This window comes from Phalacrocorax carbo, chromosome 7, assembly GCF_963921805.1.
Source record: "Phalacrocorax carbo chromosome 7, bPhaCar2.1, whole genome shotgun sequence".
Classification (NCBI taxonomy): Eukaryota; Metazoa; Chordata; class Aves; order Suliformes; family Phalacrocoracidae; genus Phalacrocorax; species Phalacrocorax carbo.
This window is the reverse complement of record NC_087519.1, coordinates 3,267,701-3,295,206: the sequence shown is the minus strand read 5'-3', so window position 1 is coordinate 3,295,206 and position 27,506 is coordinate 3,267,701. Positions and strand designations below refer to the sequence as shown.

Genomic DNA, 27,506 nt, shown 5'->3' with positions numbered 1-27,506 from the left:
GGAACTGCAGCCCTCCTCTGGCGGGGCTGTAGGAGCAATTCGGTGCTGTACCACGCTCACGTCCACACGTAGCGCGGGTCCCCGCCTGGGCCTTAGCTCCCCAAATCACCGCGCTAATGCACAGGCCTCCGCGCCGCCAGCGCCTCCCTGCACTGCGCCAAGGCCGTGCTACTTGTGTCGGGAAAGGAATTAAAAAAAATCAGCATCTACAATAAACCCACGAATGGTTGGCACAGACCTTCTGCCGCCTGCCCCACTTACCAACTTCATAGATGTTTTTATTGGCTGTCGATGAAGTTGGCATTTCTGAATATGGGGACTCCCTGTGACCAGGCGATTTCATTTCCACGTAGCTGCTCTCGGAGTGTTTGCATGTTAAAATGGGGGGGTCTTTAATGGTGGCGTATGGGTTTTCACTGCTGTTCAGAGAACAAGTGCTGGAGCTGCACACAGATTCTTTCATATAATCTGCAAAACAAGAGCAGAGTGGGAGCGTTAGAGTTGTTAGCGTGCTTAGGGTAATGACAACCGAACCTCTGCAGGAAGGGTGGGGGGACATAGGGGGCAGGGGGTAAGGAAGATCCTTGAAGCATCCAGCACAGACACCCGACGCTTGTGCTCTGGGTGTGTCCAGACCATTGCATCCACAACTCACTAGCAGGAACGAAATAAAAAAACCTGCTTGATACCGAAGGTTTTCCTGTAAAAGGTTCTAGTCGTCATTTACTGCAATAGTTAATTTGAGGTGGCAATCCTTTCCCTCCCTCCCCCAAATTCCTAAGGAGCTACGTTTTCATTCGCTCCGGCTGCCTCGCAGCCCCATGCACATGGCCATGGCAAGTCGGCTCTGCAAGCAGGACCTTCTGCTGGTACTTGGCCTGCTGGGCCAGCTACAGGGTGAGCGTCCCAGGGGCTTTGGTCAACATCAAATGCTGTATATTTGAATGCAAAACATTTCCAGCAGGCTTAGAACTGCGTCAGAGCAGCACGTGCGCGTATGTCCCCCGAGAGCTCCCGTTTCTGGGGCTACCCAGCACCAGGAGAAACCGCCGTCTTCATTAAGACTGGGAGGAGGCTGCTCCTGCTAGCAGGGGAGGCTGGGCTTTCCGCAGGGGGGGGATGAGCCTCCATCTGAGCCTCCTTTTGCTTTGCTTTTTCCTTCCCGCCAATGCCATCTACTGCTCCTCTCCCCTAGGCCGGAGAAAACAGGAGGCGGTGACGGAGGAGGCACTACATGGGGAGAACAAGGTGGGCCTGAGAGTTGTAACCACCGGTGTCCCCTGTCGGTGACCCTGGCTGGAGTAGGCCAGCCTGCTGCAAGGTACAGAGCCAGTCTTGCTTTAAAAATAAATAAATAAATAAATAAAAAGAGAATAAATAGGTCTTAACATTGACATTCAAGAACGTGCCATTGCTGCTGTGTGCATCCTGCTGGGCAGTGCCATTAATTTAGAATTAGAGCGATGCAATGAAAGATGAGGCATTTTCTTGTGCTGGGTTACAGTACAAAGGCAGATCCTGGTATATATGAAATACTCCCGGTGAAATAGCGGGACTTGCAAAATAGCTGCAATCCCAGCTGCCCCCGCTATCTAGTATGGGAGACAAAAAGAGAAATTCAGGTTAAGAAATAGACAGACAACAAGATATCGCTTCTCCTTTACAACCCTCGGCTCTGTGCCTATCTGCCCCGTCCTGCTAACTCACTCCTCAGGTCTGCCTCACTCCGGGGTGCAACGCTCCCTCCCTCAGCGCTGGGGTTGTGTCTGTGTGTCTGTCCGTGTCCACCAGCCCCCGGGCCTGGCGCCCTTCGCCTTGGCTCAGCTGGGGGATGGCACCGAGCCGGCAGCCGGAGCAAGGTGTCCGGTGGCGCCCTGCGGCCTGAGGCAAGCGACTGCATTTGTGCGCTCCGATTTCTGTGTGCGAGCGCATTCAGAGAGCCCTCAGCTCTCAGGGTTAGTGAAACCAGCTTGGTAGGAAGCTCCGCTGCAAAGCAAACCAGCTGGACCATGCTGGGACCACCAGGGACGTGAGGGCTGGCAGAGGCCCTGGCACCAGTTGCAATGTTTATTTAGTAATAAAATTACGAAACTCCTCATCTGACTTCAGCCTGGGTAAGATTAACAATGCCTTCGCTTCCAAGTGAAACATGTCTGTTTTGGAACATCTCAGGAGCCAGGAGCCAAAGCAACACAAATATTCCCCTGCTGGGTTTGGCCTCCAGCTTTACCAGCCCCATCCTGGTACAGGCAAGGCAGTGAAAAGCTGTCCCGTCCTGTCCTTTTAATGAGCGATGGAGCAACCCTGCAAGACCAAAGGCTTTTTGTACATGAGTGAGCTCAATGGTATTAGCTTTTGCTATGTATATGACTTAAATTAAAGGTGCCATTCAGTCTAGGATCCGTTAGTGTTTAAAGGTGAGGAGGCAACAGACAAAGACTAACAATTCCTGTAATAAAATGAAAATCTTTAGGCTAAAAATAACCGTGCTATGGGACGGGGCCCCATTCTTCAGTCACTGGGTGAACTGTCTCATGTGGACAAGAGCTGAAAGCTCTTGGCAGTGCCCGAGCCAACACTGGCGCAGAAGCACTCACGGCTTCGGGGCCACGGCCCTGGTGAGGGCGAGAGAGACAGCCCTGAGGCTTCTGTGTCATTCTTAGCCAAAGAAAGGCTCAGCTCTACCTGCCAGCAAGTTACAGCTTCTGATGGCTACTACAAGTATGTAGTGCTCGATAGGAGAGCCTGGGCAGCTTTTAATAAGCCAGCTCTAAACCCTGGGGCGAGAGGACAGGAAGACTGTCACAGACTTGCTTCTCTGCCTCAAGCCGTGCTGCTGAGCAGATGCTCACGGGGCGAAAGGCAGGAGGAGCTCACAAAAGCGGGCAGCATGAATAGGTGCGTGCGGCTTTTGGCCCACGTGAGAAGGAGAGGGCAAAGTGAGCTGCACGTGTGAGCACGAGGCTGTCGGCACTGCGGGGGGGGATCACTACAAAGCACTCCCTGTCGGCACCACAGCTGGGAGGGAACAACCCAAAACAGGGCTGGGTTTAAATTCATAAAACTGTAGATTATAAAAGACTGCTGGCTGCTACAGCGAAACGGGGGGAGAGCGAGAAATCCTGCCCCCGCTGTGCTGTAGCACACGGGACTAGCTGTGTGGGTTGGTGGTAGTTTGTTTGGGAAAACGGGCACATCAGAGCTGGCATAGGCAGAAATCCCAGCAGATCAGCTAAACTAAAGCTAAAATTCACCTGTCGTGCTGCTGGTGCTGACGCTACCCACCAGGCAGATGTCCCTCAGGCTGTAGCCGCAGCCTCAGCCCTCCCCTTCCCAGGGAAGACCAGCGAAATACCACCTGGGCTGCCCAGACTCGTTTGGCCTCTCTCAGGAATTGCCTTTTCCCAGAAGATATCGAGGAACAGCACGCCTAAGAGCCGATTGCCGCTGACGTAAATGGGAACCCTGTGTCTAGCTAGGGATTAGCCCCTTCTCGCCAGATACAATATAATTTACGGAGCACCAGTGTATGCTTGGTCATGTGCTATACACCAGGGAGCCATTAGCCCACAAGATACACCATGTGCAAGATCGCAGAGAATTTAACTCTCAAGGATGTGGAAGGCTCTGAGTTGCTTTGTTATTAAGGTAATTTGAGGATAATTAAAAAGTCTGGCATCAATTGTCAAATTTCATTTCATGAATTAATTTAATGCAGAGCAAATGTATTTAGAACGTCTCAGCCCGTTCACCCTGCAGGCCATGTGGGAGCTCTGGCGATGCCGCCTTGTCACCCCCCCCCGGGTACCCGCGGGGTCGGCGCTCATGGCGGTGCGCAGCTCAGCCCCACCGCGGCACTGCCACCAGCAGCGCCGGCACTCGCTGTAAGCACTTGATGGGCTGGACACGCTAGAGAAATGTGGGGAATAGGCTCTAATTTTGAAGTCCCTGTCTTCTGTGTTGCCTGGATACCAAACACCAGATCTTTGAAGGAGGTGTTATTTTTGTTACCAGGGTCTGGAAATGTACTTGTCCCTCCCACAGACCGGGTTCCTCTCTTTTGCCCTGAATATCCTCTGGCATACTAATGACAAGCCTCGGTACCTACTGCCACGTTTGAAGTGCTAAGGACATACGATGTGCACAGGTAAAACATGCTCTCCTACTATTTAATCACATTTACGGATGACGTTCGGTGCAGCTTGCCTTTCTGGCTGCTTTCATTAATGTGGCTAACCCTCGCTGCTGCTAGGGCAGTAACATAACGACAGCTTATTGCTGCTTTTCAGAGTGTGACACAGTTGTGGGGACACATTCCTGTACAACAAACAAATGAACCACACTGAACCAAGCCCCACGTCCCTGAGGTAAGTGCATTAGTGCTTCTATCTGCTGGGATTTTGCTGGGTGTTGTGCAAAGCATAGGGGTTTTTTCCTTAAAATATTAGTGCCTGAGGTCACATTATTCCACCAGTGCATTGGCATTCATTTAAGAAAAAAAACCCCAACCCTAAAAATAGAAAAGGACTCAGCTGCAAATAAAAGCTTAGAAATGGTATCACTGAACATCATGCTCGGGAAAGAACCTGCTCTGAAAACCTTATGACAGTTCAACCACTGTCACCATGTGCCACGGAGCTCAGAGCTGCCCTGAAGGCTTCCTGCCGCTTTGCCGCCGCAAGGAGCTGCCAGACGCCGTGGCGTGAGCCGGGCTCCTCTGTGGGCGACCCTGGCAAACACCAACCAGCCGTGCCTAAATCCTGGGCCTCCACTGGCAGCCCGGCCGCTGCAGTTCTAGTGGCAAAAGGGACAGCCCTCTCCTGTTTGCCCTGCTCTGGGGACAGCCCCCAGCCAGGCCAGCGCGGCGCAGGGGCTGCGGAGCTGGGGGCCCTGGTCTCCTCCTCCTCGGAGAACTGGAGGAAGCTGGTGGCAGACCTGGTCCACTGCAGTTTGAACCGAGCCTCAAGCCACGGGACCCCCGTGGCCCCTCCTGGCAGTGCATCCCATGCGGCGCGCCGGGCTGGGGTCAGGAGCACCAAACATGGTTTGCAACCACAGGGCAGGCTTTCTCCAGTTAGACCTAGCAGATACAGATCAACCTTAACATGCATAGAAGTATGTGAACACAAAGCACCCGCCTGCCAAGACTTTTTGATGACAGAATCCAATTGTTTGGGACTGAGAATTTCTTTTCTGTGACTGACCCAGCTTAGCAGATGCTGCCTCTCCATCTTTCAGGGCTAACGCAGGACCTGGCAGGGGGAAGAGAGCTGTGCACTGAGCACTGGGGATGTCACCCAACTCCTGGCAGGGGCTCATCTGAGTCTGAGCGTGCCCATGCTGCCACCAGAGCCCCAGAAAGGCTGCCTGACCTTCAGGCTGGGACTGCTGGAAATCTTTAGCCGTCGAAAGGCAGACGCTTCTGAAAAAATCTCGGCTCCTAACCTCCTGCATGTTCAGCTACCGAAAATCCCTGGGAAGTCAGGAGCGTTCCCGTGTCCCCGGTGCCCTGCCCTTGCAGGTGCCAGCCGCGCCTGGCTGCAGCAGCTGGGCAGCCGCAAGGATCAGCTTTCCTGACATGGCTTCTAAGCCTGATTTTGTAATTTCTAAGGCAGTACACATGTAAAGAAAATGGCTCAAAGCCTAAATAATAAAATATGTAGCAGCAGAAAATACATTTCACAGTTTGCTGTTACTGTAATTCTTTTTCTCTTGTTCACACTGGTACCCCACTCTCTGTGACTGAGTCTATGGATGGAAATCCCTACTGTGTGTGTTTAAAGCAGCTTTTAAACTTTGTAAACGCAGTAATTTAGTTTAATCTTGAAATTAATAATTCTGAATAAAAAGAACAACTAACTATACTATAATAAGATTTTTTTTCTGATAAAGGGAATCATTGAAGTAGCTGAAGCCAGTGAATGAGTCAAATATGCACACATATCCCTTTCAATATTGTAAATGTAGCTTTATCGAGAAAGACTTAGTCATGGATTATTGGTTTCCTTCAGTGATTCTGTGTGGTAAGGTGACATTTTAGCAAATATTATAGCACTTTATTTTGTAAACAGCAGCTACAAAGTGATCAGCCTTCTCTAGGCCTGACTATAAACTGATCACCATTTTTTGTGTGGACTAGATTTCAATATTCCTTGTTAGTTCACATAAAGGTCTTGCCCTGTAACACCTCGGCCATAGCAGACCAGTGGGTGTCTTGAAAGCAGCTGTGGGAAGGTACCGTTTCCCCCATTACTCAGCTGACACCAGCTCAAGGACGCTACGGAAAGAGCCTGCGCAGTATTTACCTCCTTGGCTGATGGAGGGACGTTCCCAGCTGGCGTGTACAAACACAACAGCCCTGACGTCAGATCGAGGACCTCAGCCTGAAACCTGCGTATTCCAAATGAGACAGACTCCTCGGTCCATCTTCTGGCCTGCAAGTTCAGTGTGCCAAACCCCAGCCCAGTCAATCAGGAGCTTGTGGGGACCACCGTGCCAAGTGGTCTTGTAGTCCATACATAACTAGAATATTTTCAGTGTAAACCTGGTGGACAACTGAAATCTAAAATCCCTGGGCCTTGTGCTCATGACTCATCTATGATCCCTTTTTAGAACTGCCCTACAGCCAATGCCCACTAATTGCTTTGAGCCAGTGTGACTGGTTAATGTACTGAGTGAGGTCTTTTCTCAAGCTCTGCTATAAATCTCTTCCAGTGAAGGCCATGTAGCAGGGTCAGCTTGTTTTCTTTATTTAAGCTCAGGATAGCTAAAAGAGCCTTACAGAGCTGTGACTTAGCAGGCAAACGCACCAGTCTATCATCAGCAACTGCCACTGGAAAGCCCTTGTAGGATGGCTGATGGGTCCTAAAAGAGCTTCCCCTGGCGAGACAGCTCCAGCTGCACCTCCTGTCCCTGCAGCAAAGCCTCCCTTTTTGTCTTGTGCTGCTTTGCCAAGGCAGGAGCCTACGGCCTCGTAAAGACTTGCATCCGTAAGTCACGGGCCCCAGACATCTGGCTCGGAGTCGATTGCTGCCAGCTGAGCCAGGCAGGCATATTTTGCAGGTAATTGCTCTGTCCCTTCCTGCCTCTGCACAGCCGCTCTCCCGGGTGCTCAGGTCTCCTATCTCACCTCTTCTACGACACCCTCCTCAAACTCTTTGCCAGGGTGACTGCAGGCACTGGATACCATACCTTTGAAGCTTTTTTCCATTATGTATGTGTTCTGACGTCTATCCATCCCACAAGCACCTGCATAAAAATGATATATAATGGAAAACAAATAAATATTTATGTAAATTGGATTGCTTTGACTACCGAGCAGCACATATTCTTGCCTCTAAATTGTACATCAAGGCCCTCATTTAGGGAGGCTCTTAAGCACACCCTCAGCTGTAAGTGCGCACCCAGCTTCAGCGGGGATTCTGTGCACACCTAAAATTATGCATATGCTTAAGAGCTTCCCTGGAAGGGAGGGCCTTCCTGAAGCAGGTACTGCTCATTACCAAGAACAGCTGTCCATCAGGAGAACAGAAAAAGAAAAAAGTCATCTGCAGATACGTTAATTACTGAAACACTAAGTTGGCTTAGTAAAAGAAACCTAAAACGTATCCTTTCAAATCTGAGTCCGTAGGTTACGTTACATTACTCTGTTGCTAATTTTAGGCTTTGTTTCATTCATGGCTAGTATGTAATTTAATTCATAGTCTTAGATTCTAAGGTGTGTACAATCTTTCTAAATCACCTTACGTGACTTTGCTTATTAATTTGTGCAGTTCAATAACTGGTGTGACAATGGTCCCCGAGTGGCTACAGTGGTCTGAAAATGCAGCATCTGAGGGCAGAGAGCTGACAGCAAAGCCTTCTGCCTAATGCAGCTCCATAAGGGCTTACTGCTCCTTACCGAGGCAGAGATAGAAGGGAATGGGAACCTTTTCCATTTTCACTACTGCAAATTATCCTAGATATCAATCAAAAAGAAAATCTAATGTAAGCCTTTAAATCTTTTAAACTATAGAGTCTGATATTTCTTATTGACTGGCAAGATCAACACAAATTTGGTTACTGAGATAGAAATGTCTTTGTGGCTTATGGGATTCCCAATCAAGTAACTAAGTTACGCTGGTAAAAAAGAGCCCTGCAAACAGCATGTCCCCAGGGTCTCCCAGCTATTTGTCCTTGCATGTCCTCTGGTCTGTACAGGAAAAGCTGTCACCACCACTAGCAATGCTGTACCAGTCCCTTCTTCTGGACAGCCTTGGGTTTTTTCTAAGCTAGGAAAATCACTAAATTAGGCAATTAATGTGGTACTGGCACATCAAAGACAAACCCCTTTGCTCTGATTCTCAGAGGGTCCATCCCTGAGCACAGGAAAGGGCTCTCAGATGGGGCCCTTTCCCTTCTGGCCAAGAGTGACACCCCTCCCCCCAAAAAAACATTGGGGCACCTTCTGTTTTGTTTCCCACTGCTCATCCTGAGCCACTTCCCAGACTCACCCCGCTAAAAGAAGATGGAGAGGGCAAGGCTGACGGGGTGATTTGGGCATAGTGGGGATGCACTTTCACCTAACAGCATTAGCTGTGTGCTTTTTTCCTCCCCTGCGTTCTGCCAGGGCAGAGTCCCGAGTGCAGAGGATGGAACTAATTCATCCCTTGGCTCGCATCCACAGGGCTGGCACTCCCCTTCCCAGCTGCGGCGCTCCTGAAGGTCACCCCCGGCGCTCCTGCATCCTCCCGCCAGGGCTGAGCAAGCCTTTGGGGGCAGGAACGCCCAAGCAGTGTTTGGGCCAGGGTGCCTCCCCAATACGCAGGGTGGCTCCCACGAGAAGCAGCTCACGCCACACAGAGCAAGGCTGGCATGCAAGAAGCTGGTGAGCACACAACCCGCGTTACAGGGTGAAGGGAGCTGTAACTGCAAAGAAAGAGCAGCGACAGGGAAGAGAAGGAGACCCAGGCTAGCCCATGGGGAGGTGCACTGGACACAGCATTGCTCCTGTAGTGCAACAGCAGCACTGGAAGAGCCTCTGGCTTCAGCAGAGGGGGATAAATAATGTTGCTCAGGACCATGATCAAGTTCTCCCCAGTAACTTTAAAATATTGACCAGACACATTGGAGTTAGAGACAAAGCAAGCAGCAAAAAACATAGGAATGATCGTGTAGGACAGTGTCCTCATAACTGCTGGGGATTAATGAGATCGTTAGTATACAGGTAATGATGAATAAGTGACTGATCAAAACAGAGGTCACCCACGGAATGGTTAGCTGTGCTCACCGCACAGTCCAGCCCTGTACAAGAATGTTGCATCTGTTCTGAACGTCCCCATCAGATCTTTACAGAAATGTTCCCTTTGCGACTGCAAAGACCTGAACGAAGGCTGGAGCCTTAGGGCTGCTGTGAGGATGCAGCAATATCAACCGGCACTTTTGGTGACTCGGAGGGGAAGGACTCCACCTTCTGAGCATATTTCGTTAGCTCAGCTCCATGTGAGCTCCTGCCAGTCCTATTGGAAATGTCAGGCACGTCTGGAAGGGCTTCTGCAGCAGCAGAGGTCACTGTGTCTGCTCTGAGTAAGCCCAAACTTGCTGTGAGACCCTCCAGGAGGGCAGGCTGCTGTATTAATACAGGGTTTGTCTGAGTGAACCTGACTTCTGGTTCTGAGTCGGGTAACAGGCAGTCCTTGCCCACACTGAGCTGCAAAATAGCACATTGCCACGCTTGAGCTCAGTTCTCGCGTACTCCAGGGTAGCTGTAGAACACTGAGAATCCTTCTGATGGGAGGATGGCTAAGAAAAAGTGGGATACACCTGCTAGGAAAGATAAAGGTAGGGTTGGTGCTGCCTTGGAAGGGCTTCACTACCCCTCAAAGCCCTTCCCAACCTATTCCCTGAGATTCTGCGTTTAGTCTCCTTTTATGTCTGTTATAATTCTGTGGGGTTTATGACCCATTTTTGTGTATTCATTGCATTCCTCAGGAGGTGAAATGAATGATGGAGACATTATTTTTTTAACTGCAAAAGTAGTTAATGTGGAAAAGCTCTCAACAGGCCAGGAATCTGGCACTTCAGGAAAATCTAGGTTTAAGTTTGAAGCTCAATTGTCTGCTGGGGTGAAGTCAGAGTCTCGGCTAGAAATATTTTTCCACACCTCCTGGCTTTGAGAAAAATGCAAAGTCAGCTCTGAATCAAACTTTGTGGCTTTGGTCCTCTGGAATAAATGCAGCTTTGAGTCACTCAAGATGTGCTGCAAATCACACTGTAGTCTTTGCATTGAGGACTGCTGTCAAAAAAACATTACAGAGAAAACCATTTTTGTCTGCAGCCCGCTGTGCCCAGCACTCAAGCTAATGAGTAGGTGGTTTAGGACTTTTGACTTGCTTGGAACAGGAGCTGGGCTCTGCAGTTGCGTATTGCAGACTGGGCTAGAGCAAGAGAGATTAGTCACAGGACAAACAATTCCAGTTCTGCAACAAGAGATGGTGAATAGAAAATGCAAAGACAAGCCATTCCTTGAAACTGGTAGGACTAGGCTGCATTGAACAGGCAGTGACACACAGCGAAGGTGACAAAGCCACCTCTTTTTGGCACCACAGAGCCCCCAAACTCTGATCTCAAGCACAAGACCGTAAGAATTACTTGTGCAAATGCGCTCATCGCCAGACTCCAACTCCATTCAACAGATATGATTATCTCGGTGACAAAGCCTGATATTTGAAGCTCACAAGCAAATGTGCCAGCAGTAAAAATACAGGCTCTGTTCTGCTCCTTGACTTCCTAGTTAGAAAGAACACAAACCTGGCAATTAAAGTTCTGCAAAAGAGGCAAAATACCTGCAGTCTGGTATGATCCACTCTATGTGTTTGTACAGTGGATATATATATGTATACTTTTACATATATATAGTATATATGCATAGACAGGCATACACATGTGTAAGACTCATGTTTTTCTACATAGTTTCTTCCTTTCTGGCTCAGAGCGAGCCCCACTGATATCAGAGGGAACATATACATTGACTTAGAAATGAGTTTATATTGGGTCCTCAGTTAAGACTGAATAGTTTTTCTTCGCGTCACGTATAGCAAACAGCCTCTGGCCGTCTGTCCCGCGCTCTGCCCAGGAAGCTGGTGGGGCTCAGGCGGAGTCACTCTCATGCTTCCTTGCCCGTTTGCTCCCTCTCCTTGACCTGTGCTGCTGCGGCAGCGTGCAGGATGTGCATCTGAAATAAGGACCGTGCTGGATTCTGAAATGGGCTCTTCCTTTGGCCCTGAGGCCCCTCGGTATGAACAGCCTTTCTCTGCTCCCTCAGAGAACATCTTTCCCTTTCTAAATAAAACGCCTGAGGAATGACTCCTGGCTGAGCAAAGGCCAATGATGCAAACTAAGAGCAATCAAAAGGTGTTTTCCAAAGCTGTAAAAGTGCAGCCTGCAAGAGTGAGGAGGGCAAAGAGGGGTTCATTAAAGCACTCATGTGCCTGTCACCTGTGGGATTGCCGTTATGAGATACACCAGCAAACAGAAAGTACATGGTACTTCCAGAAAGCATTCTGGTGATCGTCTTTCAGACACAGGTCGAGAGCTACATTGCTTGGAAGTGAGGAGCTGTGGCGCCAAGCACACAGAAAAGGGCATGATACCACCAACCAGCTGAGCCGCAGCGCTCTGCTTCTGCTAGAAACAGCCTCCTGGCTTCTCCTCAGCTGCCAGCCGCGGCTCCCGAGTAAGGCAGCAGCTTCTCCTTGGGAGCAGCTGCTTCTCCTGCTCTCCCTCAGCTGTGAGATCAAAGGGGAGTCTAAGCCTGGATCCAGCGTGGTTTTCCCCATCAGAAGAGTCCCTGAATCCTTACATCCAGCCTGAGCACAGCCATGACCCTGGGAAGTGATGGTATGCCGCAGGTCAAAATACAAATGGTGTCAGCCTGGGACAGGTCTGGACAGCATCCACTGCTATTTTAACTATTTTTAGCTGAATCCAGCCATGCACACTGCTTGGCTGCTATTCCAACGCATCAGCTGGAGCACCTGTGTCATAAAATTTAAGGCTAAGAGTGGGTTGAGATGTGGTACGTCTCTTTAACTCTTCGGTACCTCCATGCATGATGCAGTTAAAAGGTCAAGATCCCCTTTGTGACCTTATTAGGGTTCACTTATTTTATGTTTATCATTCAAAAGTGAAGTTTTAAACTTTCTTCTGAAATTTGCACGTGTGAGTGGAAGCAGCGGCTTTTATTGCGCAAAAGTAATACCATGAAATTAAAACATTTTGCAGTTTCAAGTAAAAATGGCCTTGATCTGAGCAAGAATTCGATATTATGAAAGCATAAGCAAACATTAATTTTGGTACTGAAAGGGAAGAAAAAAAAATATCTCATTTTTATCAATTAAAGACATTTTGAAAGAAACAAAGAAAAAAGAAAGGAAAAAGGTATCTGGGATGCAAAATGCCATGGAATAAATTGTGACTGTTTTGCTGGAGACCACTAAGCTGAAGTATTTATCACTTCTACATCATTCTTACTGCAAAGGCATTTAGCATCACTTCTACTAGTAACAAAAAATGCATGAATGCAGGACAAATGTGGCACACAGGGAGTTCAGGACCCCGCAAGATAAAACCAACTACAACTAGTGAGCAAAGCAGTAAAATGGTAAGAGGAAAATTAACTCCATCTGAGGAGCATTTGGAAATCCTCACCACCCCAGCTCTCCGTGTTACATACAGATAAGCACAACAGCGGTTCTGCAGCTTATAACAGAGGAGAAAATGCCAATGGTTGATAATGGTGGAAAAGGCTTTGCATTGAAGCTCGACACTTTTGTGATTTTCCTGATGCAGGGCAGACTTGATCTTTGGCGCGAGGCATGGTGTGTGACCAAAAGAGCAGTGACATGATGCGATGCCTGGTGGTGCCTCATGTTAATTCCTTTGCCATGTAAGCTGTGAGATAGTTGACCTTAAAAATCCTATAATACCACTTAATACTGCACTCTCCCTCGTACTGCGTATTTTCAGTAAGATATTAGTAATCCCAGTAAAGGAAAGGGCAAATGCTTTCTGCCTCTGACAAGCCAAACTCCAAGTGCTTAGACAGGAAAACAAATAGCATCCAAAGCACTAAATCTGGATAGGTTTTGAGATAAGAGCTGCTGAAAACCCTGCTAAAACTGAAGCCAGGGAGAATAAACTCAAAAAGGGCAATTAGACTTCACTCCTGGCTTGTTTGCACTGGCTGGTGGTTCAAAATTGCCTGAAAAATGGCTACTGTATGATTAACTGGGAGATAACAGGGTGTAGCTCATGTTCTAGCTCCGCCAGAGGCTCCACGGTTTTACCAAGATGCCAGTATTTGGTGCAAAACTTTATGAAGCATGAAAGAAAAAAAATTTCCCAAATTTGAATTTTTAATGTTCTGAGTTAGTCCTTAAAAAAACATGTATAGAGTAGATGATAGTGATTCAACCGAGCAACCTAGGAAGGGAGACTAGAATGAATATTGTCTCTGCTTTCCCAATCCGCAGTTTGTGGTAAGGGAAACCATATTAATTTCTTGATTTTTCAATGCTGGCAATTCAATCAGAATAAAGACAACACCAATATACTTCATTATTTTAAGGCCTTTATGAAAGGCTGATTTGGATTTGGAATTGCTCTAAAGTCTACTAAAATGATTAAATTGTTTAAAAATTACTGACCTAGTTCATTCAGATAGGTGTAGGGTCTCCAGTCTGCAGTTTCTCTGTCAAGGATTTTGTTACTGAGCTGTTCAAAAAGTATGATAATGGGTTAATGCTGAAATAAATAGACAGTTCCCACCCAAGACTTCAGCCCAATGACGTCACGAATAAAAATGGGAGATGACTGATACCTTGGCCTCACCAGTTCAGTTCTTTATCTGTATGAATTTGACCGTTGATCACTAGCATTAGGGAAAATCACAAAGGAAAGTCACTTCACCAAGCAATGAACACAAGCATGCTGGAAAATACAGGATTGCCTTCAGTAACCAGTAATCACGACTCGAAGGCCTGTGCACACGGAGTGACATGCTGGCAGTTTCCGAGTAACTAATGAAGATGGATGGATCAAAACCACCTACAGAAGCATGCAGATAGGAGCTGCTCGGAACAAAGGGGATTTGCTAATACATCAGCGTATTTAGTTAAAAGAGATGTAATGGCTACAAGGTTTCTCTCAATTCAAGGAAAATAACATCGGCAATAACGAAGCATAAAGCCCCGTGCAGATCTGCCAGCAAAAGTGGAGAGGAGGCCAGGGCTGCCATCCAGATCCAGATACTGTTGGAAAAACAGCTCTTGCAGCGCGGCAGCTGGGACCCTCCGTGTGCCCAGGACGCAGCCGGTGGCGACGTGGCTGGAGAGGGGCGGCCGGGCACAGCCTGCGCCGCCGGGGTGGTACCATCTGGAGCAGGCTGCTGCTGCATTAAGCGCAAGTGTCAATATGCTCTTCATTTTTCTGCCGTTTGTAGAAGCCTTACTCGAGCTAGGTAATGCTTAAGCACAACGTAAAGAGGCAAGCACAGCCTCTGCCTGAGGGATGGGGATTTTGGGGACTTGGAGTAAGCTCACTGGAGCATCTCTTATGGCGGTCAGTGAAAGGAGAGGGGCTGCTGTTTTGGGGGTGCGTGGCTCTGCTAGATGGGGGCACCACAGCAGAAGTGGCTCTACAAAGCGTGTGGTGATCAGGTGAGCCCCACAAGGAGGGTCTGTGAATCACTGCAGTTGCTAAAGCAGCTGAGTTTTCCACCTCGACATTTTTCCCTTGAAAGCCACACCTGCTGAAAGTACAGCTGGTCCTGAGGAAGGGTGACTTCAAGAGCAAAACCCAAGCCTGTTTCTGAAAAATTAAATTTATGAAGCCATCATTGCTCTCCTGTGCCTGCTTCCAAACTGAAAGCCTCCTGCCTCAGTTTCAGAGGGTTCAGCTCTGCAATTTTACTGTATTTAGAAGAAAATGCTTAACAATAAAAGAGATTAAAATTGAAACACAGTGTTCAAAATTACCACAACATTTCATTTTTCCTGATCTCTCATTAATTTTTGCTTAGCTTTTATAATGGGTTTTAAGACCTGGAACAAAAAAACCCTCCACAGATGTGTTGAAGTCTATTGGGATATAAAATCCCAGCTGGTACCCAGCACCTACAGCCACACCCCAAAGGTATTTTCACCCACTTTCACAGTCCTGTTTAACAGCCCTCAGTGCCACAGCCACCCCTCGTCGGGGTGCAGCAGCCCTGCTTTGTCCCTGTGTCTGCAGAGCACCCGCCAGACTCTGAGGATGGCTTTGCAGGAAGCCCAGAGTCCCCCAGCACTCCTGGAAATACCTGAGGATGTGCACCCGAGGAAGGGGGACATGGCCCTGTGCTCTCAGGATGTGCAGCCCCACGTGTCTCCTGAGTCACAAGTACCTTTATGCTGTGTTACAGCCCAGGACCCCACGAAGGGTGAGGTGCACTGTGCAGGGTGCTGTGCAAAGAGACACGATGGCCCAAACCCTCTGTTGGGGAGCTTTCCTTAAAGGAAATACAGCCAGATGGGGAGGGATAAAAGGGCTGTCCCGTGTAGCAGTTGGGGATGCTGCTCTGTGCCCCCTAACGCAGACACAATCTCAGGGCCAGGGCAGTCACCAAGCAGAGGGGTTGAGTCTGCTGCAAGGAACACACCACGACCTGGAAGGAATAACCATGTCATGGGAGGCAGAGAAATACAGCAGGAAGGAGAAATGCTGGGCCAAGAGAGGGGAGGAAGGCATGGGGCTGGGCAGCCACGCGGCTCCTCTGCCCCTTGGTTTAGGCAGTGACCACACTGGGGAGGGCTTGGGGTCAGGAAATCTCTGGCAAAAGTTCCTCTATAACTAGGGCAATGGGGGCCAGCAGGACCCTCCCAACCAGCCAGACCTTCTCCTGGGAGCTTCCCCAAAGCTGGGTCACTGAGGGTAAAGCTGCAGAGTTCCGCAGCCTCTCCCTTATCTCTAGGGAAAGCATCTGCAAATACTCCTCTCTACCAGGAGTACCACATTTAGGACAACTACACTATATATTACAAACTACACATTGACATTTAGAAGCTTTTATCTTATCGCAGAAACTGGGTTTCATTTGGGTGAAGATTTGTAACAACCAGAGACAAAACCTTGCCCTCATTGACTGAATCCTGCTGATTGAATTCCATTGATTCAGGCTGCAGAAAGTGGTCTGATATGTTTTTACACGAAATGTAATCTGCCCTGGCTTAAACAGACACAGGAGAAACCATGGTGCAATCACTGCACAGAGTCACAGGAGGCAGCACAGATAGAAAAGGCTGTGCACACACACACGTGTGCACATACACACACACAGAATGTTGGGTCTCTCTACAAGCAATTGCACAGTATTTTTAGAGCTATTCAGCTGAAGCTGTTACACAAAATAGATTTCATCATTTGCAAAGCATGTAACTGCTCCAAATGGGCTGACCTCCAGCCTGGAAGAAAGATTCAGGACGCAAAATAGCACAAATACACTGACCACTCACACTCACACACACATATATACACATATATACACATATATGTATATACATAAAAAAGTATACACATGGGCTCACACATAAAGATAGATTAATGCCAGCACACTGAGAGAAGCCAAACCCATCTGAAAGGTAGACTCTGGCTGAAAAAGACCCTGCTGCTGAGCCACCAGCACTGACCTTGACAGAGGCATTAATTCAGGGCGGTTCTGTGCCCTGTGCTGTGCGGGAAGTGAAGCCAGATGATCACAACGGTCCCTTGTGGTCCCACAGTCCATGAATCTCACATCCGACAGCACCAGCAGCACAGTGATAGCTATATCTAGTGCCTTGTCCTGTTCCTTCTCATTTTCTGTCTCTATATATTCCCACTAAGGTAACATGTGTCACCAGCTCATTAGGCACCTCTGTACCAGCCACTCTCCTCAAGGACATGCCCAGAGCAGAGAGAAAGTTGATAAAGCTGGTTGCTTGCAATATTTCTAGAGCAATCATTGCCCGAGAGCAGTGGCTGTGACTGTGCATCCTTGCCCCTGGCATGGGCTGCGCAGCTGGTGTCTCCCAGCTGAAAACACAGGAGTCACTTCTTTATCATTATACAGCTCCTTGCACTGCCCCAAAGCTGGGAACATAACCACTGACAGCAGATACACGGTATGGGTGGATGGGGCAGGCAGAGTAAAGAAGCAACGGCAAGGTGATGAAAAGCAGATTGGTTTGTAATGTGGTCGCAGAGGAAGGAGGCCGACGTTCCTGGCCCTACACTCGGGCTGCATAAATCAGCGCAGCCCCACCGATGGCACCGTCACCTTTCATCGCCAGGACTCACGGCTTTTTTATTCATTTCCAAACTTGCAGCAATAACATGAATGCTGATTTTCAATCCAGCTGCACCACTGAGGTCACGCTTATTAAAGTCTTGGAGTTCCTTTTAATAGCTGTGGTTTTTTGCAGGATTTATAAATCAGCTCACAAACCTAAAATTTGGCATGAAGAGCTACGGGCTGGAATGGATTTTTTTAATGAGATGATTTGGGGACATTTCTAAGTTTTTCAGAATGCAGCAATTACGAAGAAATGTGATTATAGCTGTGGCTTTGTGCTACTATCATTTCTTAACACACTATAATTTGTTAACTTTTTTTTTTTTTAAGATAGAAGATAGTTCAATTTTTAGTGTGAAGCAAAATTGCTTTTCTGGAGGAAAAAATAACTTCACAGAAATTTATCCACTAAAAATCCTAGCTTGTAATTTTAGCAATTTGGTTAAAACTACCTCATATCTGGCAACTTTTCCTTTAAGATCAACGAGATAGTGGCAGGAGTAAAGCGCAGTCGTTATCTGCCCGTCTGAAGCAGCTAGATAGATCACAGTGGCAGGCTGATCACCGACATGCCATTTGTCAATGCAGGGTTTTCGAAGAAGCCCATGGTAATTAGGCAAAGAAGCGCTGGCAGGAACTCCATCATACATTTCTCCTCCAAGACAGCAACCGATAAGAGTTTTGCCATTAACTTCCCCGGCTACTGACGTCAGGTTTCCATGGTCCAAGCCCATGGCTCTCAGCTTTAGATGGCGATCCTGAACACTCTGCAGCCATTCTGTATTTGCAGTCTTCGTTTTTCTTGGGCAAGTTTTAGTCAAAGCTACTTTAATGACTCTTTCTGTGGTTGGACTCCTTTTTATTAGCTGGGTGACATCCAGTCAGACTATTTCCAGTGAGGCCTGTTTTGCAGTTTCTAATTTTATGTGAAATCTTTGGTTGAATTTAGAACTTCCTTTAATAGATGTGAATCAGCTGGCTTTAAAAATTCAACACATCTAATAGCAATTGATTTTTACGTTGTCTGTAGAAACCAGCAATACCTGGGCTGTAGCTGTGGTGCTGTTCTCCTTTGGTAAGGAGTGAGGGTGGAATTAAGAGCTCTGCAGAAGAGCAAAGTGAGAACCCTCCATTCGCTCATGGCATACCAGGGTATTTTTCACACACTTTTGCGGCCTTCTGTAAAAGGGGCATATATTCCTGCATTCATGCATAATTCAAAAACCCAAATATACAGCTGGCATTGCAGCACTGAGAGCGGTTCTGTGAACGGTCCCACCAAACGCCCTCCGAGTGAAAGAGGTCTTCGGCGTTTGAAAATCTGGTCTCTAACTCAAGCAATGAGAGCTCCGATGCAAAGACACAGGTATGGAGGTAAGTCTGCATCTCTGTTTATCTACTTTGGAAAATTTTGGTGCAGTAATTCGGCAGCAGTTTCACTTAAATTCATGTATGATATTCCTTGGTAACTCACAGCAACGTTATTATTTGGTGCCGCACATATCATAAGAATAAAAGCCAAACCTACTTGTAGGAGCTCATAGGCAAGGGTCAAATCTTGGCTTTGCTTAAACTAATAGTGAAATATCTATTGTCTTCAATGGGCCAGCAGTTCAGCCGAGCTGACACTGTGGTAGTTAAAAACTTGCGCTGAGATGCAGAAGCCTCTGCCCTTTCCTTAAACCCAGAGACACAGAGCCATTCTCCTGGACCTTGCACAGAGACCAACGCCTGCTGCCAGCCGGAGCAGACTTTAGGGGCACAGGACTGGAAGGGCTTTGATCGCTGAGTCCCTGAGCCCAGCTGCCTTTTACTGCGGCACATCACCACTTAGATAGCTGATTAAGCTCCATTTTAACAGTAATCAGATTTCTTTGTCACATTAGTCTTACTGGGAAGCTATTCCAAAATCTCACTGATCTGATGTGAGAAATCTAACTTCCAGCCTCGATGCGTTCCTGGCCAGTTCATCCTCATCTGTTCTTGTGCCAGCTCTGTCATCTAACTTAAATAGCTCTTCTCCCTCCCAGTGTTTACCCCATTGCATTTATAGATGGCAATCATACTCCGCCTCAGCCTTCATTTTGCTAGATAAAAGAAGCCAAGCCTTATTTTAGTCTCTTCTCATACGCTCCCCCTTATCTTCCCACTTGCTTTTGCCTGCATGTGTTCCAGTCTGAGCACTCCACTAGCATAACTAACTAGTCCTGCATACACTAGGAGGATTTTAATGCCTCCACTCTTACTTGTCTCTCAGCAACTTCAAAGATTTACCTTCAGGACATGTGTAAGGTCCCGAGCAGTGGCCAAACGTCTGTCTGGCAGAGGGGAAATAAGGAGGCAAGATACTTTCCCTCTGGTCCTAGAAGAGATGTGGGAAGGCTTGGCATTCCTTTCCTATGAAGACAGAGCTGTCTCACAAATCGCGGTCCTCAGTGCAATGCTGGACCTTCTAGCTTCCGCTATCCTTGCTCACCTTGCTTCCCTCGGGAAGTACCCGCCGTGTACGCTGAGAAGCACAGCAGGGTTAGTAAATGCAGCCAACAGCACAGGACAGCTGCGCTCGGTGCCCTGCAGCCAGGCTGACCCTTGCTGAGCTGGGAGAGGAAACTGGGGCAGCAGGAAAGAAAACAGATAATATGTGGATAGTTGGGTGAGAAAAGAGGATAGGAAAATGGATATGAGAAAAAAACTGATAATAGAGTGGAGAGAACACCAAGGGAAGAGGAAAGAAAAGGCAGAGAAGGAGAGAAGAGGACAAGCGGGGCAGGAGGAGCACACAAGAGAGAAAGCTGCCTCAAACCAGAGCAGGGCTGCATCTCCCTGTTAGCATCCCTTTGTACCTTTGCCCAAGCTGTCTCTCTGAAAGAAGTGAGAGAGGAATGGCTCCAGTCCATCGCCTCAAGGCATGATCTCCTTTGAGCACAGGGAGGATAATACATCCAGGGCTCTGGCTCAGCAGTTCAGAGATTCCTCTGCCATTTTTTTTCATTTTGCATCTGCACTGGTTCCTTTGTGACCCCAGCTGGCACTATAAAGAAATGAATCCTCCAAGTACAACTTGTGCACATTTCCCTGCAGAAAGTGGGAATGGCACCAGACAAACTGATTTGGAAATGAAACTCGTTAAGGCAGCCATTAGGGGCTTTATATGCTCTTTTGTCTTACTTGGCTAGTGAATTGCATAGACAGAAGAAGCATATTTTTGGCCATCCTCAACTCTTCCGTACTGCAAAGCATTCTCATGAATAAATAAGATGGTGGGAGATCTAAAGGAAAAGTCAGGCCATATATTTTGATAAGTGCCCTAAAAATACCAGATCCGTTGTATTTTCTTTTTTTAAATATCAAGACAACCTGCTGACCGACGACTGGTAGTGCTACTACAAGAAGGCAAGCAGCTTCCAGGCTACTCCAATTGCATCACCTGTGTTTTAAACCTCTTTGGCAGCTTAATATTTGAAGTAGCTCTGTGACAAGATGGCACTGCAGTCTGGGAAATCAGGATAGGTGCTTGCTTTGACCTTTTCTGAATTCATTTAAATAACTGCAACAGGATTAGTGGGCCAGACCCACACTCACGGTGCTCATCCTAAATTTGACATTATGAGCATTTGCACTTCCAATTTGGGGAGCAAAAATGCACGATGCAGGGGGACCATCTACATTGGAAAACATATTTACACATCTGTCTAAACTTTTCTCTGAGAAATCTCTGGAGCCAGCTTTTTTATTACATTTTAATGAGATTTTCTTTTAATACCCAAGAAATGTCTTACAAGAGCACATGTAGAAATATTTTTGCATGCCCTCTCTCGTAGAATAGTGTCTTTTTTGCATTAATCTTGTTCTCATGGCTTTCCAGTTAGCAGAGCTACATTTGGATTAAGGTGACACAGCCTGCAAGTACCATCATTTTTAAAGCTGACAACACTGATGAAATCAATTACATTTCCTTTTTCCTCTGCTCCCTACCCTTTTCCCCACCTTGGCTTATTAAGGCTCTGAAGCAAGAGCTGTTTTACCATTTACGATATCTAAATCTATTGCTAACGTGGTGAATTGAGTAATAGTGTTGCCCATGGATGGTCCTAGGGAATCAATAGCAACCTGTGATAAGTAAGGTACTCCTGGATGTTCAGGCAATGCAGTCTGAATAGCTCTGCTGGAGAGCCATAAGTAACAGCGGAGCTCTCAGAATGCCCCTGGACAAGAGCAGTGCTAGAAGCACCCTTGATACCTTCTTGCAACTATATGTTTGTCTGTGTCAGCAGGAAATTTGTGTGTCTACTGATCTGGGAAACAATGATCTAGCAAAGTTAGATTACTGACTTAATGCTCCATTGATTTACTTTTGTTATATTAACAGATAATTACAATTACCTAGTTATTTATCTTTTCTGAGAAGCAAACATACCTTATAGTTGCTAAGACACAAGAGGCTTATTGACCCAGACAGGCATGTGCTGAAACGCCAGTTACCACAGACAGAGATTATGAAGACACACACAGGGGACAGCGGACCTTTTTGTGTCTGTTAGAGCTACAGTGCCAGGAACTGCTACACTGGATTGTGAAATAATGCTGGCAGACAACAGGACCCAACGGGCATTGCTTTGGTTGATTTCCTTGAACTGATGAGAACATCGCTATGGTGGGGTGGGATAATATCTACCTTACTGGAGCTGTTTCCATCCAGATTACTGGTAAAGAAGCGTGAAGTCACACCACATGAGAGAGTGTGGTAGCTTGGATTGGAAAAGCAATGTACACTGCCGCTACCTTGAGATATATCTGGGAAGAAAACAAGTCATCACAAAACACTTTGGAAGCCGTAATGATTCTTAAGAAACTGAAAACATGCTAGAGACGATCTAGTTTAGAAAACTTTGTTAGAGTGCTGGCTGTTATAAATCATCCCCAGATAAAATATATCCTGAATTATCATGATGTGAAGCTCTTGACTGTTAGCATTACGTATAAGATAAAAAAGCAAAATAATTAATACAGTGTTATCCTTCTGAAGATCTTAAAAAAGTAATTCCTGGCAGTCCAGCTGCTTTGCAGGTATGGGAAGAAATGCAAAACTCAGGAAATGCATGGTGTGCAACAGTTTCTTCCTTAGTTTGAACACATGTAAGAGCTACTGATCAGAATAACCCCTGTAGTTATGAAACGTTTAACTAAACCTTTTTTTCTTGTTACAGAAAAGGTAGTTAATGTTAGAAATCAAGGTGCTATGACCCTGCTGAGGAGTCCAAAACATTTGACATAACTTCTTGTGCAAAGGCTTAGAAAAAAAAGAAGGCTCAGCACTGAAAGGCAAACTTGGGCAGTCACATTGTTATGCTTAGAGACATTTTATCTATTTCTTCACTTTAACTTATGAACACATTTACCAAACAAAATAATTTACCAAGGCATCATATTTATACTGGCAGTTCTAATGAAAACATCAATCCCAATCTGGTTCCAGCTTAATAACAAATTGATAAATAATTCAAAATACCATCAGAAGAAAGGATGAAGAATTTAAACTTAAGCAGTATCATTTAAACAGCCAAGCCCTGTAAGAAGTAAATGAATGGGTTAGTTTTAATAAACCACTGCCTTAAATTGCAGGCAGAAAGGTTAGTTATAGGGAACACCTTCACGTGGAAAGGGTAATGAAGTGCTGGGGTGGCTGCTTGCCTCCATCACCGGAGAACTTTAATGAAGGTTGCAGCAGATGGGTGAGGAAGGACAGGGCGCGGGTGCTGTCTGCGGGAGGGGGGCACCCAGTCACCATCAGGCAGTCTCTCCTTGCCCTCTGTGTTTGCATTCCTGCGAACATGCAGTTTGCTTTGCTGACATCTTGTGGAGATCTAGATTTAGCTTAATTTACTGCAAAATATCCTGTTTCAAGTAAGTGGTTTTATCTGCAGGGTGTCTATTACATAAGTGCTGTGGCACACAGCGGAGGGAGGAAACTGCACACGCACTTGCATATCTGACCGAGCGTTTATTTTCTGCTGAAACGCAGAGCAAATTTTGAGGTCAGCTCTATTTTGTAGCAAGTGCAGAGCCTTATAGTTCTAGCTGTTTTCTGAGGTTACTGCTAACAAAGTATGTCCGATCAGGATGTGATTCCAGAACTAAAGCCTTTGCGTTTAACTTCTTTCAGCTAGCTGCTGCCCAGCACAGCAGCCGGGCTGCCAGGACTTCGCCATCTCTTCTAACTATAACTCTGTGATATTTGCAATAGAATTAACAAGAAACAGATATCTCTTGGGGTCTGCAAATGAGAACTGGGGCTGGAACCCAAACATCACGATCAGTGTATGCCCATCACAAACACAGCTGCTCACATACAGCCTCGAGCCTGCTAATGAGGGATTGGCGGTTCCCCAGGGAAGCAGAACTCACCCCCCTCTTCCCACAACCTGCGGTCCCCACTAAATATAGACACTTGAATCCAAGTCCTTCTGCTTTGTAGGTGAGTGTTGATGGCTGAGTCACCCCAGCTCTCAGCTCTGCCTTCCCCTTTCCCTTATCTGTCATGCCCTTGCTCAGCTGCAGGCAAGAAGGACCAGCTTGAAGAAGAGGAGGCATGGTCCACTGCCTTTGCTGCAAGATAAGAGGGCACATACCGACGGTTACTGTGAGCCAGCTGACACATTACAAGTTCACACCCAGCTTATCTGGCTGTGGCTTATTTCATGTACCTGAAATGAGCTGAAGGAAAAGTCTACCAGACTGCCCTGCTACTTAGCGCAGTCCCGAGTTAAGGAATCTGAGCTCGCACACAAGTCTGCATGACCAAAAACCTTTTCTTCCTTCATTGCATGCAGCACCATATACTTGGAATTACTCCTTCTACACAGTTCCATTTGGTCGATACTTAAGTACCCACCCAGGCTGACTTACCTTGATAGCACAGTCCATTTTCTAGACATTTATTCATGAAGCTCTTATAACTGCTGGCTGGAAATACATCAAATTCAAATCTAATGCTATCTCAGTTAAAAAGAAAAAACCAAACACAAAACCCCCTCTCTACCCAAGGATGAGAATTTTATTCTGCTCTGAACAGTATGCAAAGACTTACATGACTGAAAAAGAAAGGGAATGATTTAAATTAAAACAGAGCAAAAAAAAACCCCCAAAACCCCAAAGGTTATGTTAATGTTAACAGTAACATGGGCAGATCAGCCCTGTGAAGGGATCCATGACGGCAGAGTCCTGCTGTGAGCCCCTTAAGCCTGAGGCTGAGCTCCAGCGGAAGACCCACGAGGTCTGGATGAAGGCCAGAACATGCTGCCACTTGAAAGACCGAGCTCCTGCCCCAAGCCTGCGCTGCGAGGTGACACAAAGAGCATTGGTCCCCATCTTGCAGTGGCAGCAGGACTGTGTAGTGTGGAAACTGGGCATAAGGCCAACCATGAAAAAAGGGAATATGTAAGCACTCTGCAGTAAATACAAACCCAGATATCTCAAGCTACAAAATGGAACTGTTTTCTTTTTCATTTTGTGTGGATTTTTGCCACTTATACAGATTGTCAGTGGGGTGGATGAAGACTCCAAGCAGGAGGGTTCACTCTGCCACCTCCTACTACACGTCACCTGCAGGATCATTTCTCTAAATGTCTTATTTAAGCTGCAGGATCCATGACGCTCTATTTGTATTGAGCTTTGCTTAGGTTTTGGCTCTCAGCATAAGATTCACCCATATCAGAAAGTTGCTGAGGACCATGATAAGACCTCAAGCATCACTTCAGCCCATAACCAAGTCTTTGTGAAAGTCCTGAAAAGAAATCACTGCTGCTCTCCAGCACTATTGCATCGTTTTCCCTTCTGTCCCCATCTCCTTGAATCAAACAACATGCACTTTAAAACCCTTTGTTGGATGCAGCGTACTGTTGTCATGCTGGGGAGCACCATTTTGATTTCAGGCTTATTTGGGAAAGTCTGCTTTCAGATCCATGTGCTGTGGTTAAGTTCTCCCAGCATGGATGGTTTTCTTTGCCACTGGCTGCTGGGCAGAGCGTGTGTTTTGCTGCCACATCCTTCATCCACAACTGCAAAAGAGTCTAAGGGCTGCCCAGGGGGTTCCCCTTCCTTATAATCTCTCTCACACATATGCACGGATTATGCGCATCAGAAGAGCTGAAGATGTAAAGACTAAAAACATTCTCCAGAAATAAATTAATGTGCTGGAAGAATCTACTGTCTCCAGGAGCTAGGGATCTGCATGGGTGACTCTGTTCAGAAACAACATCAACACTACTCTAACAAGAGTAAACAAGCAAAATAACAGTGGTGATTCAGGTTCATATATGTGTCATTATGACACCTATAGGGCTGGATACTGCAGTCATCGTTCAGGTGGAATTCCTGCTGAAGTCCATGGATTTATGTGGGATTATATTAATTGCACAAGTACATGTCCACAGTATTCTGCCCTCAATCCACAGGTGAAGGTTGAAATCCCTGCTACCTCTGCGTAATACTGCTACTGTCCTTCAGTGTCCTCTGCAATGCACAAGGCACGCACGCACCCATATACACACGTGTTCTTGCCATCCAGCCATGCTATGAATCTCTAATTCTTATCTCTGATTTTGTCTTGGTAGTCATCTCCCCATTTTCTGCTGGGGAAGATGCACGTCAGCACCTTTTTCTATCTTTCTGCTCTGTGGAAGTGAAAGGCTGAAAGCAGCATTGGTAAGGCCAAAGCTGGGAAGGTTACTGGTGGGTAGAAAGTTTCAGTAAGAGAACGTACTGGAGGAGAGTCAGAATGCGGCAGGGAGCTTTCAGAAGCCCTTGTCTAGAATTTGTAAATGCCCTTCTAAAACAAAGACCGAAACCTGAAACGCTGCTGATACCTGCAGACAACTTATGATGAGATGAAGATGGAGCAGTGTGATTTCTAACTTCTTAGTCTTCCTCTCCACGCTGAGATAGAGTTTTTCAAGGGGGAGGCAGGAAGAAAACTATTCTTGTGACCTCCAGAAAGAGATGGCTGACCCCACTGAGCTGCAGCTTCCTGAATGATAAAATTTATATTGCTACAAGGACTGCACAAAGAAAGAAAGAAAAGGCCCAGTCTCTGCATCCCCCATCACTGACTGAGATGAACAGGAAGAAAACATCCAGTTTCTTTCGAGAGAAGCCCATACAACAGCACTGACCCAGTGCTGCTCGGGATTGCAAGGACCTGGCAGGTCAGGTTTTTTACAAACTGAGCTGACAGACAGCAGCAATGCCGCAAGGGCAAGAATTAACTTGTCATTGCCCAAGGACCAGAAGACATCCCATGTTCAATGCAGCTGAAGGATGCGATCCCTCAGATATTTACCATGCATCCAGGACTTCAGCCATCCCTAAGATATATTTTTTTCTCAAGTACTTAAGTATCACACGGCATCAGGAGCTCTGGGGTAGGTGGCTGCACCTGAAAGGAATGTGGCGACCGTTGGACAGGGAGACGCAGTGCCCACAAAGACATAACCAGCAAGGATAGCCCTGGGCTGCCAATGTCTTCAAATGTAATGGTTTCCTCTCTATGTTAACTTTGAAGAATGAGAATATCCTTTCTCAGCTTTAGCCTTTTTTCACACTTCTTGCAGAGTGTCAGACTCGGATACCATCAGGTCAGCTGGGAAGTCTGCATTCATGGTAAAATATGGAGAAAAAACAACCACAGGATTTTTGTTCCCTTGTCTGAAAGGAGAAGCTCAATTACTCCAGGCAGGAACCCCCAACCTCAGCAACAGTCCTCTCCTTATTTTGAAATTTTAAAGTTGTGCCTCTTAAGCATGCTGGGTTGCACATACATTAACTGGAAAAGCACAGAAATAAATGAGGTGTAGCAGGATTTGTAAATAAATGGATGAAGTGCCAATACGAAAGAAATGGATCACTGAGAAGTTCAGAACATTTTGCCATGCCAGAGGCTGTGATCTGCTCCCTCGGAACTCGGAGCCACACTGCTGCTCAGATGTGCCACAGTTGTCTTCTGCCCGTTGACGGTCTGGCTCCTCAAATGATGTTGAAATGACAAATTTCAGGCCAAATTGTACTGGCAACTAGCCAAGGATCAGATGAGCCCTCTCTGGCAACACTTTCAGACATTTCTTACCCAAATGGGCAGCTTAACCAAAAGCCTGCAAAGCTAAAA

At 46.8% G+C, this 27,506-nt stretch overlaps 1 protein-coding gene and 1 long non-coding RNA gene across 8 annotated transcripts in view; one reads left to right on the top strand and one right to left on the bottom strand.

Annotated features, from left to right (window-relative positions):
- MEGF11 (multiple EGF like domains 11) overlaps positions 1 to 27,506 on the bottom strand; it is a 310,110-nt gene that overhangs the window by 2,785 nt on the left and 279,819 nt on the right. For 2 of the 7 annotated variants that reach the window (XM_064456057.1, XM_064456059.1), the window contains exons 23-26: positions 22,023 to 22,141; positions 13,686 to 13,752; positions 7,192 to 7,248; positions 262 to 468 (exon numbers count right to left, since the gene is read on the bottom strand). In XM_064456057.1, coding sequence (XP_064312127.1) covers positions 262 to 468; positions 7,192 to 7,248; positions 13,686 to 13,752; positions 22,023 to 22,141 — 450 coding nt within the window. Of the gene's footprint in view, positions 1 to 261; positions 469 to 1,409; positions 1,593 to 7,191; positions 7,249 to 13,685; positions 13,753 to 22,022; positions 22,142 to 27,506 lie in introns of those variants that run through there. The other 5 variants (XM_064456060.1, XM_064456061.1, XM_064456063.1 and 2 more) reach the window with 4 other exon arrangements.
- Positions 1,198 to 5,378, top strand: LOC135314260 (uncharacterized). The gene is made up of 4 exons (XR_010373699.1): positions 1,198 to 1,321; positions 4,015 to 4,147; positions 4,290 to 4,367; positions 5,239 to 5,378. It is a non-coding gene; the product is annotated as an uncharacterized LOC135314260 (long non-coding RNA).